At 39.1% G+C, this 16,667-nt stretch overlaps 1 protein-coding gene across 2 annotated transcripts in view; it reads right to left on the minus strand.

Annotated features, from left to right (window-relative positions):
- DLG2 (discs large MAGUK scaffold protein 2) overlaps positions 1-16,667 on the minus strand; it is a 534,199-nt gene that overhangs the window by 413,242 nt on the left and 104,290 nt on the right. The window contains exon 5 of one of the 2 annotated variants that reach the window (XM_027083549.1): positions 7,416-7,484. In XM_027083549.1, the coding sequence (XP_026939350.1) occupies positions 7,416-7,484 (69 nt within the window). Of the gene's footprint in view, positions 1-4,672; positions 4,804-7,415; positions 7,485-16,667 lie in introns of those variants that run through there. The other variant, XM_027083548.1, reaches the window with a different exon arrangement.

A 16,667-nucleotide genomic window follows, 5' to 3' on the forward strand; every position in this document is an offset into this window, starting at 1 on the left:
TTTTTTTTTTTTTTTTTTTTTTTTTGCGGTACGCGGGCCACTCACTGTTGTGGCCTCTCCCGTTGCGGAGCACAGGCTCCCGACGTGCAGGCTCAGCGGCCATGGCTCACAGGCCCAGCTGCTTCACGGCATGTGGGATCTTCCTGGACCGGGGCACGAACCCGTGTCCCCTGCATCGGCAGGCAGACTCTCAACCACTGCACCACCAGGGAAGCCCTGTTGGAAGTTTTTTAATCAGAGTTTCAATTTCAGTGCTTGTGATTGGTCTGTTCATATTTTCTATTTCTTCCTGGTTCAGTCTTGGAACATTGTACCTTTCTAAGAATTTGTCCTTTTCTCCTAGGTTGTCCATATTATTGGTGTAAGTTGCTTGTAGTAGTCTCTTATGATCCTTTTTATTTCTGTGGTGTCAGTTGTAATTTCTCCTTTTTCATTTCTGATTTTATTGACTTGGGCCCTCTCCCTTTTTTTCTTGATGAGTCTGGCTAATGGTTTATCAATTTTGTTTATCTTTTCAAAGAAAAAGGAAAAAGAACCAGCTTTCAGTTTCACTGATCTTTTTTATTTTTTAGTCTCTATTTCATTTATTTCTGCCCTGGCCTTTATGATTTCTTTCCTTCTACTAACTTTGGGTTTTGTTTCTTCTTCTTTCTCTAGTTGCTTTAGTTGTAATGTTAGGTTGTTTATTTGAGATTTTGTTTCCTTAGGTAAGATTGTATTGCTAAAAACTTACCTCTTAGAACTGCTTTTGCTGTGTCCCAGAGGTTTTGGATCATAGTGTTTTTGTTGTCATTTGTCTCTAGGTATTTTTTGATTTCCTCTTTCTTTGGTGATCCACTGGTTGTTTAGTAACATATTGTTTAATCTGTACGTGTTTGTGTTTTTTTACAGTTTTTTTTCCTATAATTGATCTCTAATTTCATAGCCTTGTGGTATGAAAAGATGCTTGATATGTTTTCATTTTTCTTAAATTTACTGAGGCTTGATTTGTGGCCCAATATATGATCTATCCTGGAGAATGTTCCATGTGCATTTGAGAAGAAAGTATATTCTTCTGCTTTTGGATGGAAAAATTAAGTCCATCTGGTCTAATGTGTCATTTAAGGCCTGTGTTTACTTACTGATTTTCTGTCTGGATGATCTGTCCATTGGTGTAAGTGGGGTGTTAAAGTCCCCCACTATTATTGTGTTACTCTCGATTTCCCCTTTTATGGCTGTTAGCATTTGGCTTATATATTGAGGTGCTACTATGTTGGGTGCATACATATTTACAATTGTTATATCTTCTTCTTGGATTGATCATGTAGTGTTCTTCCTTGTCTCTTGTAACAGTCTTTATTTTAAAGTCTATTTCGTCTGATATGAGTATTGCTACTCCATCGTTCTTTTGGTTTCCTTTTGCATGGAATACCCTTTTCCATCCTCTTACTTTCAATCTGTATGTGTCCCTAGTGGGTCTCTTGTAGACAGTATATATACGGGTCTTGTTTTTGTATCCACTCAGCCAGTTTATGTCTTTTGGTTGGAGCGTTTAATCCAACTACATTTAAGGTAATTGTCAATATGTATGTTCCTACTACATTTAAGGTAATTATCAATATGTATGTTCCTATTGACAATTAAAAAAATTGTTTTGGAATTGTTTTTGTAGCTTTTTTTCCTTCCCTTCCTCTTTTGTTCTCTTGTGATTTGATGACTATCTTTAGTGTGTGTTTGGGTTGTGTGTGTGTGTGTGTGTGTATCTATTGTAGTTTTTTGGTTTGCAGTTCCCATGAGGTTTTTAAAATTTTTAAGTTTTATTCTTTTTAAAAAAAATTTATTTATTTGTTTGCTTGCTTGTTTGTTTATGGCTGTGCTGGGTCTTCGTTGCTGTGCATGGGCTTTCTCTAGTTGCGGCAAGTGGGGGCTACTCTTTGTTGCAGTGTGCGGGCTTCTCATTGCGGTGGCTTCTTGTTGTGGAGCATGGGCTCTAGGCACGCGGGCTTCAGTAGTTGCAGCACGCGAACTCAGTACTTGTGGCTCGCAGGCTCAGTAGTTGTGGCACACAGGCTTAGTTGCTCTGCCACATGTGGGATCTTCCCAGACCAGGGCTTGAACCCATGTCCCCTGCACTGGCAGGTGGATTCTTTTTTTTTTTTTTTTTTTTGTGGTATGCGGGCCTCTCACTGCTGTGGCCTCTCCTGTTGTGGAGCACAGGCTCCGGACGCGCAGGCCCAGCGGCCGTGGCTCACGGGCCCAGCCACTCCGCGGCATGTGGGATCTTCCTGGACCGGGGCACGAACCCGCATCCCCTGCATCGGCAGGTGGACTCTCAACCACTGCGCCACCAGGGAAGCCCGGCAGGTGGATTCTTAACCACTGTGCCACCAGGGAAGTCCCCCCATGAGGTTTTGATATAGCAGTCTATATATACACAAGGTTGTATTAAGTTGCTCGTCTCTTTCCACCTAAAGAAGTTCCTTTAGCATTTGTTGTAAACGTGGTTTGGTGGTGAATTCTCTTAGCCTTTGCTTGTCTGTAAAGCTTTTGATTTCTCTGTCAAATGTGAATTAAAGCCTTGCTGGGTAGAGTATTCTTGGTTGTAGCTTTTTCCATTTCATCACTTTAAATATATTTTACCGCTCCCTTCTGGCCTGCAGAGTTTCTGCTGAAAACTTTATGGAGATTCCCTTGTATGTTATTTGTTGCTTTTCCCTTGTTGTCTTTAATATTTTTTCTTTCTCTTTAATTTTTTCCAGTTTGATTAATATATGTCTGTGTTCCTCCTTGGGTTCATCCTGTATGGGACTCTCTGCACTCCCTGGACTTGAGTGTTTCCTTTCTCATATTAGGGAAGTTTTTGGCTATAATATCTTCAAATATTTTCTCAGGCCCTTTCTCTTTCTCTTCTCCTTTGTTGACACCTGTAATGTGAATGTTGGTGCGTTTAATGTTGTCCCAGATGTCTCTGAGACTGTCCTCATTTCTTTTCATTTTTTGTTCTTTATTTTGTTCTGTGGCAGTGATTTCCACCACTCTGTCTTCTAGCTCACTTCTGCCTCAGTTATTCTGCTATTGATTCCTTCCAGTTAATGTGTTGTTCATCTCTGTTTGTTCTTTAAATCTTCTAGCTCCTTGTTAAACATTTTTTTTGTATCTTCTCAGTCTGTGCCTCCATTCTTTTTCTGAACTTTTGGATCATCTTTACTATCATTACTCTGAATTATTCTTCAGGTAGATTGCCTATCTCCTCTTGATTTAGTTGTTCTTGTGAGTTTTTATCTTGTTCCTTCATTTGCAACATATTTCTCTGTCATCTCCTTTTGTCTACCTTTCTGTGTTTGTGGTCTCCTTTCCACAGGCTGCAGGATCATAGTTTCTCTTAGTTCTGTTGTCTGCCCCCTGTGGGTGAGGTTGGTCCTGGGGTTTGTGCAGGCTTCCTGGTGGAAGGGACTGGTGCCTGCTGTCTGGTGGGTGGAGCTGGGTCTTGTCTCTCTGGTGGGCAGGGCCGTGTCAAGGGGTGCGTTTTGAGGTAGCTGTGAGCTCAGTATGACTTTAGGCAGCCTGTCTGCTGGTGGGTGGAGCTGTATTCCTGTTTTGCTGGTTGTTTGGCCTGAGGCATTCCAGCTCTGGAACTTGTAGGCTTTTGGGTGGGGCCAGGTCTTGGTGCCAAAAATGGGACCTCTGGGAGAGATCATGCTGATCAGTGTTCCCTGGGGCCTCTGCCACCAGTTTCCTTGCCCCCAGAGTGAGCTACCGCTGACCTTTGCCTCCTCAGGAGACCCTCCAAGACCCCTAGTTAGGTCTAGCCCTGGTTCCTATGGAGGTATTGCTTTGTGCTGGGTCCCAGTGCATGTGAGACCTTGTGTGCGCCCTCCAAGAGTGGAGTCTCTGTTTCTCCCAGTCCTGTGGAGCTCCTGCACTCAGGACCCACTGGCCTTCAAAGCCAAATGCTCTGGGGGGGGCGGTTCTTTCTCCCGATGCCTGACCCTCAGACTGTCTTGTAGGGCTATTTTTATGTGGGAACGTCCCTGTGTAGCCTAAGTGGGTTTAATATTTTTTGGTGCTAGAGCTGTTTTTAATATGCTTGTCTGCCACCTCTTTCCTCAGTGTATGCTGGCCATTATCCCCTTGGTAAGAGGAGTGACTGATGTTGTGGTGACCTGAGCCTGCACTGGATATTGAATGGGGGCCTCCCCTTGCTCTGAGGTTGTCACTGCCCTGTCAGGGGCAGGGTCTGCTCTCCAGTTGGAGTAGAGGCCCCGAGATCTGTTTCTGAGCTGTGTTTCTGACCTGCAGTGTGACATAGGCAGGATTGGAGCACTCTCTCTGGGAGAGAAACCACTGGGTTTTCCTCCTCCAGAGCTGTTCAACTGTGAGTGTGCTCTGTTGCATCACTTTTCACCTGTTGTGCTGGCTCATAAATTATACTATTGCTGGAACTGCTCTCAGACCCACCTTAACAACGGGTATGCCGGCAATTGGCCCTGGTGTCTTTCAGGCGTTGCTTTCACCAGACTACCAGCACAGATCCACTGCAGTCAGGTCCCAGGACTGCAGTAATTGTGCACCAGGACCTGCTGTGGGAGCTATGGAGGCAGCTCAGATTCTGGCCCGGTCTAGTCCCCATGTGTATGTGCCCACAAACCCACAGTGCTAAAGCTAGACCCATCTCAGCTGGGGGAGCACTCACTCATTTGGATATTCTGCAGGTGCTGAGTTTACAAAGCTGGCAGCTGGGGTGTAAATCCGCAGTTCCCACAGCTGTGAGGAGAGATTTCCGCTCTTCTTCCTTAGTTGCATGGCCCATGAGGCTCAGCTGTGGTTTCAGCCCCACCTCTGCATGTGGGCCTTCCACCAGTGTCTGTTCCGGAGGCTGCCCCAGAGCCTGCCTAGGTGGGTGGGGTCAGAGGCAGCAACAGGTGGGGCAAATGCCAGCCTGCTGGGGTGGGCAGGGGTGAAGGAGGCAGCCGCAGTGGGTGGGGCATGTGAGCCTGCTCTTGCAGGCCGTGGCCAAGGAGGGTGAGGCCTGCAAGCCTGCTCAGGCAGGAGCCCCTTCTAGTGCCCAGGGAGGCAGGGGCTGGCACGTGGGGAAGGGGGCTGCAATGGCGGCCAGGGCTTCTTCCACAAACATTCCCGCTTGTAGAGCTCTGTACTCCCATACCTTCAGGCTCTCTCTTTGCAGCTAACAGCAGTCCCCTCCCTGGGTCTGCTCTCCAAACCCCAGGTTCTAGCACCCAGCCTCTGTCCGCACCAGCAGACACATGTCTCAGGCTGGGACGTGCCGGGCTGCGGCACCAAACATTCATGTAGGTCTTACTCTGTCCTGCCTGCCACAGGCTGGTCGCTGTGCTATCCTCTGAGCCCCTGAAGCTCCCCAGCTGGTCTCCCTACTAGCGAGGGGGCTTCCCTGGGTGTGGGAACCTCTCCTCTTTCAGTTCCCCCCAAGGGGTGCAGGTCGTGTCCTGTTTCCTCTTGTCTTTTTAAAATTTCTTTTGTCCTACCCAGTTGCATGGGGATTGTTCTCGTACTTTTAGGTGTCCGAGGTCCTCTGCTAGTGTTCAGCAAGTGCTCTGTCAGAATTGTTCCATTCTTGATGTACTTATGGGGAGAGGTGACCTCCATGTCCTCCTATTCTGCCATCTTGACTCCTCCCCCACTCCTATCTCAGTTTTTGTTTTCTTTTTTAATAGAGGAGCTAAAATTGTTTGATGTTCTTTACTGCCAAAAACAGAAGAGTAGGACTAGGAAGAGAAGGAGGTATCCTTTTGAGGGGAGGGCAGTGTTCATGCAGAGGTCACATTCCTTTCACTCACGTTCCCATGGGTTTGCGGACATGCAGTGGATTTCCTTCGCTAAAGGCAAGAAAGGGCACCCCATGAAGTGTTTATAAGATTTATGCTGTTCCAGGAAGGAAAGGCTAACATCTCCCTCCCAAGTGGATGTCCACTAGGTCATGGAGTTTGCTGACTTGCCCTGGGGAGAGAAGATGAGAATGTCAGGCAGGGAGAAAGAAAGGAGGCAAGGACTAGCCCTAGTAAGTTCCACCTGAGGGGTAGGAAAGATGCATGCTGCTCATGTCTGCAAGCCTCACATTTGAAGCTGCTGAGGACACATGAGAAAGGGTGACTACGTGCTTGTGAGGAGGGACTGACGCAGCTGGGGCAAAGTGGGTGAGTGCATCAGAGGACTACAGTGTGCTACTGCCAGGGGGTTTTGTAGAAAAGATCGCTGATGCTCCCAGGGGACCACGTGCTGGGGGAGTTGAGTTTCTTAGCATTGGTGCGTATTTGGTTCTCTACCCATCCAGGCTACATCACCCGTGATAGCCAACAGAAAGGAGGACTGCCACAGGAGAATGTGAGGAATGCCATTTCCCATTTTTTTTTTTAAACAACTTCATTTCTACCAGAGAAGAAATCTAAGAGAAAGGAAGATCAAGAGGGTGGTGGTATGAGAGAGAGAGCAGATCACTCCTCTATCAACTGCAGAGCACTTTGGTGGACCCCGAGTCTTAATTATGTTGGAAAGAGAGACAGAGGTTTGACTGAAAACACAAGATTTTAAAATAGACTAAATAATAGAGATTTTAACTGAAATGCCATTAAGGAAGTCTACTTGTCATTGAGAAATAGGGTTGAACAAAGCATAGTTGGTAACAGATATTGGAAAAATAGTGATTTAATTTTTATACAGTAACCAATTAAGTGTTGTCAATTAAATCAGTTGCGATTATAAAGCAAGTGGATGGAAATATTAACTCCTTCTTCTCAGCCCCTTCAGCTTCTATCTGATTGGGGAATTTAGAAATATGAAATACTAAGTCCTCTACACGTAAGCCTGGCCAGCCAACATCACCATTCTCATTTCCTGCCTTGCACACCTTGCGCGAAATCACTCAGTGGCCTTTTGACATCTGAAATCTGCTTAGATGTCCATGTTTTTGCATGTGCTCTTTCTCCTGCAGGGAGTACCCTTCCTTCCAATATCTGTCAGTCAGGGAAATATTCACAGATGCTTCAGTTCTCAGCTTGAGAGTTATATCTTCTCTGAAACCATCCTGACCTGTTCCCCCCTCCCTCTTTGTTACCCATTCTCGGTCAGATATCCTTTCTGGATCCTTCATTAATCCCTCAGACGTATTTCCTGTGTGACGCTTACACTGTTATGTGCAGGTGTGTGTTTATATTTCTGTCACTCTCAATAGATAATAAGTCCTCTGAAGGAAAAGATCTGATTTGACTTGTTCAGTGTAGTACCTCGCACGGTGCTTGGCATATATATAACATAAGCTTCATAGAGATTTGCTAACAGAAAGAAAAAAAAGGGGTAATGTGGGGAGGGAGGAAGGAAGGAAGGAAAGAATTTATGCTCAAAGTGACAAGGGTGCTCGGTTTGGTTTAGGAGAAGGCTCCATATTATTCTTATCATCTTACCCTTCCAGGGAGATGGCCCGTTGGAGAGTCACTGAAGGCTGGCGGGTTGTAGTGCTGTGTTGGGAATGACTGCAAGAAAAGAAAGAAAACACAAACACAATCATTTATTTAAAATATCTTTGCACATTCTAATAGTCTTATTGTCATGAAAAGAATCAATCTTGGAAGAAATACAGGAGACATTAACTGACTGTTCTTTGGTGATAAGCAGAATCGTCCACCACAGTGTAACACTCTACCAGATAAGGGGCTAATATTTCATTATAATTTGATTTCAACATGTATTATTCAAAAGCAAGCTTTAAATGAAGGGTAGCCATGAAAAGAAATACATATATTTGGAAGAGGTAATTATTTTCCCCTTGGAATAAGGTAACATAAAAACAAATTTCACTATGATGCAATATATTATTTTTTTAAGGCAGAACATTTTTTTTCTAACAAAATTTTAAACAGCAAATTTGAAAATTGTAGTAGTATGTAATTAGTATAACTTTATTAGTTTATATTTGCATACTTGTAAAAATAACAATAATTCAACTGTTGAATGAACACAAAAACTTGAAAAATGGGATTTCCAGGTGTATATCAGCATTAGTTAGAACTTAAGGTTATTCCATATTTGGTTGCATGATAACAAGGCAAGACTGATTTTATAGATAAGTATTTGCACTAGAAATTATATTGTATCTTTGCACTAGAAATTGTATGTATAGTAGTATCTAATACTTATTGAGTACTTATTGCCTGAGTTACTTTTCTAGGTATATTATTTCTTACAACTCTATGAGGTATGTACTGTCCCATTTGACAGATGAGGAAATTAAGGTAAGGAAGGTTTAAAACTTGCCCAAATTCATGTGGTAAATACCTGTGCTCGAAATGGTATCTAGACGTGCCATTCTTCTTAACCATCATATCACCTTCCAAATGGTAACAGTTTTTTTGGCTTTGAAAGAATTTGTCTTACAATCTCAGAATACTCTTCAATTAGAGATAGAGGGAGACTCTTTCATCTGAGATATGCACAATGACAATCCAAAAGCATATTGTAATGAATTGTGAGTTTCCTATGTATTAAAGTATACAATAAAATGTATTTCAGTGTGTAATTTTAGTTTGTAGTATTAGTTTAAAAACTTATTTGTAACATTGGTTACATATACATGTAGTGTGTGAAGGTGTAGTGTGTATATACAAATATATGTATAGAGAGAAACTTGAGTAAAATATTTGCAGAACATGAGGCAACTTCACACAATTCTAAGACTTCTCAGCACATACTTTGAAAACACTGACATTGCCATAGAGAGCCAAGCAAATAGGCTGCAGATTTTCATTCAGAACTTTTGTTATTATGGGTGAGAGGAGGTGTTTCTCTGTGACTAGCATTTAGCTGTGACATGGATGACATTTATCTGAGGTTGAGAGAGCAGAATTTGGGGACTATGGCTAAAGTCTAGAGAATGGTCATCTTCTTCAAATTAAGGATTGTATCCTTTGTTTCCTGGCATCCCTCACAGTGCCAATCGTCACTTATGTCCACTAAGCGTGTTTTGATTGGCTAACTGAAAGGCAGCATAGCATTGAGGAGCTGGACCACGTAGCCAGGCTGTCTGAGTTCAAATTTCCGCTCTGCCACATAGACCAATGTGACCTGGATTGAGTTTCTTAAAGTCCTCTGTAACAGTACCTTCCTCATAGGGTATTCAATGAATACAGTGTTTAGAACAGTGTCTGTCTGTCTTACATGGTAAAAGCTACATAAGTGTTAAATAAACATATGATTTAGCAGAGTGTGCACTTTGAGATTTCTTTAGTACTAAATAAGCATAATTAATTATTTAGATCACTTCAATTAGCCATATAGTCAATGCCACAAGGTGTAGATTTGTGAGTATATTATAACTTTCGTGGTCGATATCAAATTATTAAAATGTTTTCTGTTGTAAAAACAACATTATAAAATTAATAGAAATCAGCCACAGCAATCAAGGAAAAAGAAATAAAATGTATCCAGATTGGAAGGGAAGAGGAAAAATTGTCATTATATGCAGATGACATGATACTATACAGAGAAAATTCTAAAGGCACCACCAGAAAACTACTAGAGCTCATCAATGAATTTGGTAAAGTTGCAGGATACAAAATTAATATACAGAAATCTGTTGCATTTCTTTACACTAGCAATGAAATATCAAAAAGGGAAAGTAAAAAGAAAAATCCCCTTTAAAATTGCATAAAAAAATACTTAGGAATAAACCTGACCAAGGAGAAGAGACATATGCTGAGAACTATAAAACACTGATAAAGGAAACTGAAGATGAGGCAAAGAAATGGAAAGATAACCCATGCTCTTGGATTGGAATAATTCATATTGTTTAAATGACCATACTATCCAAAGCAATCTACAGATTTAATGTGATCCCTATCAAATTACCCATGACATTTTCCACAGAACTTGAACAAATAACTCTGAAATTTATATGGAACCACAGAAGACCCAGAATTGCCAAAGCAATCCTGAGGAAAAAGAAAAAAGTTGGAGGTATAACCCTCTCAGACAATACTACAAAGTTACAGTAATAAAAACAGTAATGGTGCTGGCACAAAAACAGACATATGGATCAATGGAACAGGACAGAAAACCCAGAAATTAACCCATGCACTTATGGTCAAAATTAATCTACAACAAGAAGGCAAGAATATACAATGGAGAAAAGACAGTCTCTTCAATAAGTGGTGCTGGGTAAACTGGACAGCTACATGTAAAAAAAAAAAGAAATTAGAACACTCTCTAACAAACACCATACACAAAAATAAACCCCAAACGGATCAAAGACCTAAATATTTAAGACTGGATCTGTAAAACTCCTAGAAGAGAACACACGCAAAACATTCTCTGACATAAATTGTAGCGATGTTTTCTTAGGTCAGTCTCCCAAAGCAATATAAATAAAAGCAAAAATAAACAAATGGGACCCAGTCAAACTTACAAGCTTTTGCACAGCAAAGGAAACAAAATGAAAAGACAACCTATGGAATGGGAGAATATATTTGCATATGATGCAACCGACAAGGGATTAATCTCCAAAATATACAATTATGCAGCTCAATATAAAAAAAAAAAGACCCAATCAGAAAATGAGCAGGAGACCTAAATAGACAGACATATCTCCAAAGAAGACACATAGACGGCCAACAGGCACATAAAAAGTTGCTCAACATGGCTAATTACTAGAGAAATGCAAATTAAAACTACAGTGAGGTATCATCACATGCTGGTTAGAATGGCTATCAATCATTAAAAAGTCTACAAATAACAAATGCTGGAGAGGGTGTGGAGAAAAGGGAACACTCCTATACTGTTGGTGAGAATGTAAATGGGTACAGCCATTATGGAAGACAGTATGGAGGTTCCTCAAAAACTAAAATCTAAAAATAGAGTTGGCAATATGACACAGCAATCCCACTCCTGGTCATATACCTGGAAAAGATGAAAACTGTAACTTGAAAAGATACATGTACCCCAGTGTTTATAGCAGCACTATTCACAATAGCCAAGACATGGAAGCAACCAATGTCCAAAGGCAGATGAATGGATAAAGATGTGGTGTATATATACACACACACATATATATATATACACACACATATACACAACACTGGAATATTAATCATAAAAAGAATGAAATAATTCCATTTTCAGCAACATGGATGGACAGAGATTATCATACTAAGTGAAGTAAATCAGACAGAGACAGACAAGTAATATGATATCACTTAGATGTGGAATCTAAAATGATACAAATGGAATATGATATCACTTAGATGTGGAATCTAAAATGATACAAATGGACTTATTTACAAAACAGAAATAGATTAACAAAGAACAGACTGGTGGTTGCCAAGGGGGAGGGGGTGGGGGAGGGATGGATTGGGAGTTTGGGGTTAGCAGATGCAAACTATTATATATAGAATGGATAAACAAGAAGGTCCTACTGTATAGCACACGGAGCTATATTCAATATCCTGTGATAAACCATATGGAAAAGAATATAAAAAATGTATATATGTATAACTGAATCACTTTGCTGTACTGCAGAAATTAACACAACATTGTAAATCAACTATACTTCAATAAAAAAAAATTCTCTGACATAAATCGTAGCAATGTTTTCTTAGGTCACTCCCCACAGGCAATAGAAATAAAAGCAAAAACAAACAAATGGGACCTAATCAAATTTACAAGCTTTTGCATAGCAAAGGAAACAAAAAGACAACCTAGGGAACAGGAGAAAATATTGCAAATGATGTGACCAACAAGGGTTAATTCCCAAGATATACAAACAGCTCATAAAACTCAATAACAAAAAAACCGAACAATCCATCAAAAAATGAGCAGAAGACCTAAACAGACGTCTCCAAAGAAGACACATATTGGGTTGGCTAACAGGCACATGAAAAGATGCTCAACATCGCTAATTATTACAGAAATGCAAATCAAAACTACAATGAGGTATCACCTCACACCAGTCAGAATGACCATCATCAAAAAGTCTACAAATAATAAATGCTGGAAAGGGTGTGGGGAAAAAGGAACCCTCCTACACTGTTGGTGAGAATGTAAACTGGTGCAGCCCCTATGGTAAACAGTATGGAGTTCCTTAAGAACCTGAAAATAGAGTTACCATATGATCCAGCAATCCCACTCCCAGGCGTATAGCTGGAGAAAACTAATTCGAAAAGATAAATGCATTCCAGTGTTGATAGCAGCACTATTTACAATAGCGAAGACATGGAAGCAACCTAAATGTCCATCAACAGGTGAATGGATAAAGAACATGTGGTATATATACATAATGGAATATTACTCATCCATAAAAAAGGATGAAATAATGCCATTTGCCACATGGACCTAGAGATTATCATACTAAAGTAAGTCAGACAGGGAAAGACAAATATCATATGATATCACTTAGCTGTGGAATCTAAAAAATTCAAATGAACTTATTTACAAAACAGAAACAGATTCACAGACATAGAAAACAAACTTATGGTTACCAAAGGGAAAAGGGGGCAGAGAGGGATAAATTAGGACTTTGGGATTAGCAGATATAAACTACTATACATAAAATAGGTAGACAACAAGGTCCCTATATTGCACAGGGAAGTATATTCAATATTGTGTAATAAACTATAATGGAAAAGAATATGAAAATATATATATTCACATATACATATATGTAACTGAATCACTTTGTTGTAGACCCAAAACTAACACATTGTAAATCAACTATACTTCAATTAAAAAAATTAAATTAATGGAAATCAAAATAAGAGAGTAAAAAAAATTCACATATAATTCCACTGCCTTGTCTCAGACTTTACAGAATCATCTAATTTAATTCTCAGAGCTGTCCTATAAGGAAGGTATGAGAATCCCCATTTTATATTTAAGAAAACACAAAGAACTTAACATGTCAGAAAACAACAGCTTGCAAATATGGAGCCAGAATTCAAACTAAAGCCCCTCTTGTTGCCAAGTGAATGTACTTTAAACTCTATGCTACTGATTCTCTGTATTTCCACATGTGTTTCATATCATTTTAAATATACACAGACCATATATAACTTCATATCTGCATTCCTTCTCCCCCCCTTACATTATAATTTAATCACTCCTGGCAAGGTTTCCATAATTATTATTTTGGTGTTATATAATGTTACTTACTCTGCAGATGTAATTTATTTAATCATCCTTTTACAAATGGATATTTGGGTTATTTCTGTTGTTTTAATATTATAAACAATGCTGCAATGAACATAGTGATATCAATTACTTTTTTTTACTTGACAATTTCCTTTGAATGTATTCCCCCAAATGGAAATATTTATTTGGTTATGTTTTATGACTTATGTTATTAATTACTTTTCAAAAGTTTCTACCATTTTATTGCTTCTAAAAACATACGTATATGTGCCAGTTTCACCACAATCTTATAAGTCCAGCTATTATAATTAAAAAAAAATTGATACTAGGTACAAAATGATGCCTCAGATTTATGAGTATTTCTTTATTTATGAGAATGACCTTTTCTTTTCTATGTGCTTATTTGCGAATTGTATTTTTTTGTTTAAACTGTTCAGGCTTTTCCTTTACCATTTATCTTCCACTGGTTTAGAGAGTACCAACATTTCTTGGGTAAAGATCAATGATGCTTACTAAGCAAGATTAATGAGTAACTGGAATCACTGATAGCTTCCTCACCAATAACCTGGCCCATATAATGAAAACAAAGAAATATTCAGTAATCTCACTTATCACTACCTTAAACTAATTACTTTAATATTCTGCCCCAAATTATTCCAAAAATGTCCCTTTAAAAGTTTTAGTGACACTTAGATTAAGTGCAAAAGGTACCAATGAAGTGCTCACAGAAATTGACTCCTTTTGTGTTACACAAAGTCAGCCAATTTCTCCTAGCATGTAAATCTGGAACAAACAGAGCTTTTTACAACATGTAATTACCCTTTTACTCTACTAAGACATATATGGTGAATTAACTGACAGTCAAGACCTACAGATGCACAGGAATTTTTGTTATACCCTGATACTAACATTTAAGCAGTAATTACAGTCAGTATTAGAAGCTACCTGATAGCTTCTAAGTGGTATTTAAAAAAAAAAAATCAAATATCTTCCCCTTGGGACCAAGTAGGTTTCATCCTTTCTGTACATTGGCTACATACATAGCATGCTGCTAGTTCTACCATGACTAAGAAATTATAGGTGACAACTGCCTGGCTCTTTCACTTCTTGAGGCAGAGAGGCCAGCCAGATGGAATTCTGAGAAGTGTAGTGAAAAGAACCAAGGAAAGAAAGCACAACTAAAACTTAAGGCTTTCAAAAGCTAAAAGAATTGTTGTAAAGCCAAACCAGCTTTACAGCAAATGTTAAAGGAAATTCTCTGGGCAAGAAAGAAAAGGCCACAACTAGAAACAAGAAAAGTACAGAAGGAAAGAGCTCACTTGTAAAGGCAAACATACAGTAAACGTAGGAAATCATCCACACACAAAGCTAGTAGGGAGGTTAAAAGAGAAAAGTAGTACAGTCATCTGTATCCACAATAAGTGGTTAAAGGATACACAGAACAACTAGATGTAAAGTATGGTATCAAAAACAGCATGAGGGGAGGAGAGTACAAATCAAGGGTGTTTAAAATGCATTTGAAATGAAGAGATCAGCAATTGAAAACAGCTGCATACATATACAGACCACTGTAAAAAAAAAAAACTCATGGTAACGGCAAACCAGAAATCTATAATAGATACAAACAAAAAAGAAAAAGGAATCCAAGGATAACACTAAAGATAGTCATCAAACCATAAGATAAGAGAACAAAAGAAAAAAAAAGGTGTACAAAAAGAAATACAAAACAATAAAATGGCAATAAGAACATACATATTAGTGATTACCTTAAATGTAAATGGACTAAATGTTCCAACCAAAAGACACAGACTGGCTGAATGGCTACAAAAACAAGACCCATATATATGCCAACTACAAGAGATTCACTTTCTTTATTTATTTAGAGATTCACCTTAGATCTAGAGAGACATACAGACTGAAAGTGAGGGGATGGGAAAAGATATTCCATGCAAATGGAAATAAAAGAAAGCTGGAGTAGTAATACTTTTATATCAGACAAAATAGACTTTAAAGACTGTTACAAGAGACAAGGACACTACATAATGATCAAGGCATCAATCCAAGAAGATATAACAATTGAAAATATATGTGCACCCAACATAGGAGCACCTCAATACATAAGGCGAATGCTAACAGCTATAAAAGAGAAAATTGACAGTAACACAATAATAGTGGGGGACTTTAACACCCCACTTACAACAATGGATGGATCATTCAGATAGAAAATCAATAAGAAAACATAGGCCTTAACTAACACTAGACTATGAGGACTTAATTGATATTTATAGAGCTTAAACCTGAAAGCAGCTGAATACACATTCTTTTCAAGTGCACATGGAATATTCTCCAGGATAGATCACATGCTAGACCACAAACAGGGCTCAATAAATTTAAGAAAACTGAAGTCATGTCAAGCATCTTTTCCAACCACATGCTATGAGACGAGAAATCAACTACAAGAAAAAAACTGCAAAAAACACAAACACATGAAGGCTAAACAATATGTTACTAAACAACCAATGGATCACTGAAGAAATCAAAGAGGAAATCAAAAAATACCTAGAGACAAATGACAACAAAAGCACTGTGATCCAAAACCTATGGACATAGCAAAACCAGTTCTAAGAGGGATGTTTAGAGCAATACAAGCTTACCTCAGGAAACAAGAAAAATCTCAAATAGTTTAACTTTACACCTAAAGCAACTGCAGAAAGAAGAAGAAACAAAATCCCAAGTTAGTAGAAGGAAAGAAATCATAAAGATCAGCACAGAAAGAAATGAAATAGAAACAAAACGAGCAAAGATCAATAAAACTAAAAGCTGGTTCTTTGAGAAGATAAACAAAATTGATAAACCATTAGCCAGACTCATCAAGAAAAAGAGGGAGAGGACTCAAATCAATAAAATTAGAAATGAAAAAGGAGAAGTTACAACAGATGCTGCAGAAGTACAAAGCATCCTAAGAGACTACTACCAGCAACTCTATGCCAATAAAATGGACAACCTGGAAGATATAGACAAATTCTTAGAAAGGAGTAACCTTCCAAGATTGAACCAGGAAGAAATAGAAAATATGAACAGACCAATCACAAGTAATGAAATTGAAACTGTGATTAAAAATCTTCCAACAAACAAAAGTCCAGGACCAGATGGCTTCACAGGTGAATTCTATCAAACATTTAGAAGAGAGTTACCACCCATCCTTCTCAAACTCTTCCAAACAACTGCAGAGGAAGGAACACTCCCAAACTCATTCTACAAGGCCACCATCACCCTGATACCAAAACCAGACAAAGATACTACAAAAAAAGAAAATTACAGACCAATATCACTGATGAATATAGATGCAAAAATCCTCAACAAAATACTAGCAAACAGAATCCAACAATACATTAAAAGGATCATGCACCATGTTCAAGTGGGATTTATCCCAGGGATGCAAGGATTCTTTAATATATGCAAATAAATCAATGTGATATACCAGATTAACAAACTGAAGAAGAAAAACCATATGATCATCTCAATAGATGCAGAAAAAG

This window comes from Aethalodelphis obliquidens, unplaced genomic scaffold (assembly GCF_003676395.1).
Source record: "Aethalodelphis obliquidens isolate GAN/ISIS:26980383/991018 unplaced genomic scaffold, ASM367639v1 scaffold50, whole genome shotgun sequence".
NCBI lineage: Eukaryota > Metazoa > Chordata > Mammalia > Artiodactyla > Delphinidae > Aethalodelphis > Aethalodelphis obliquidens.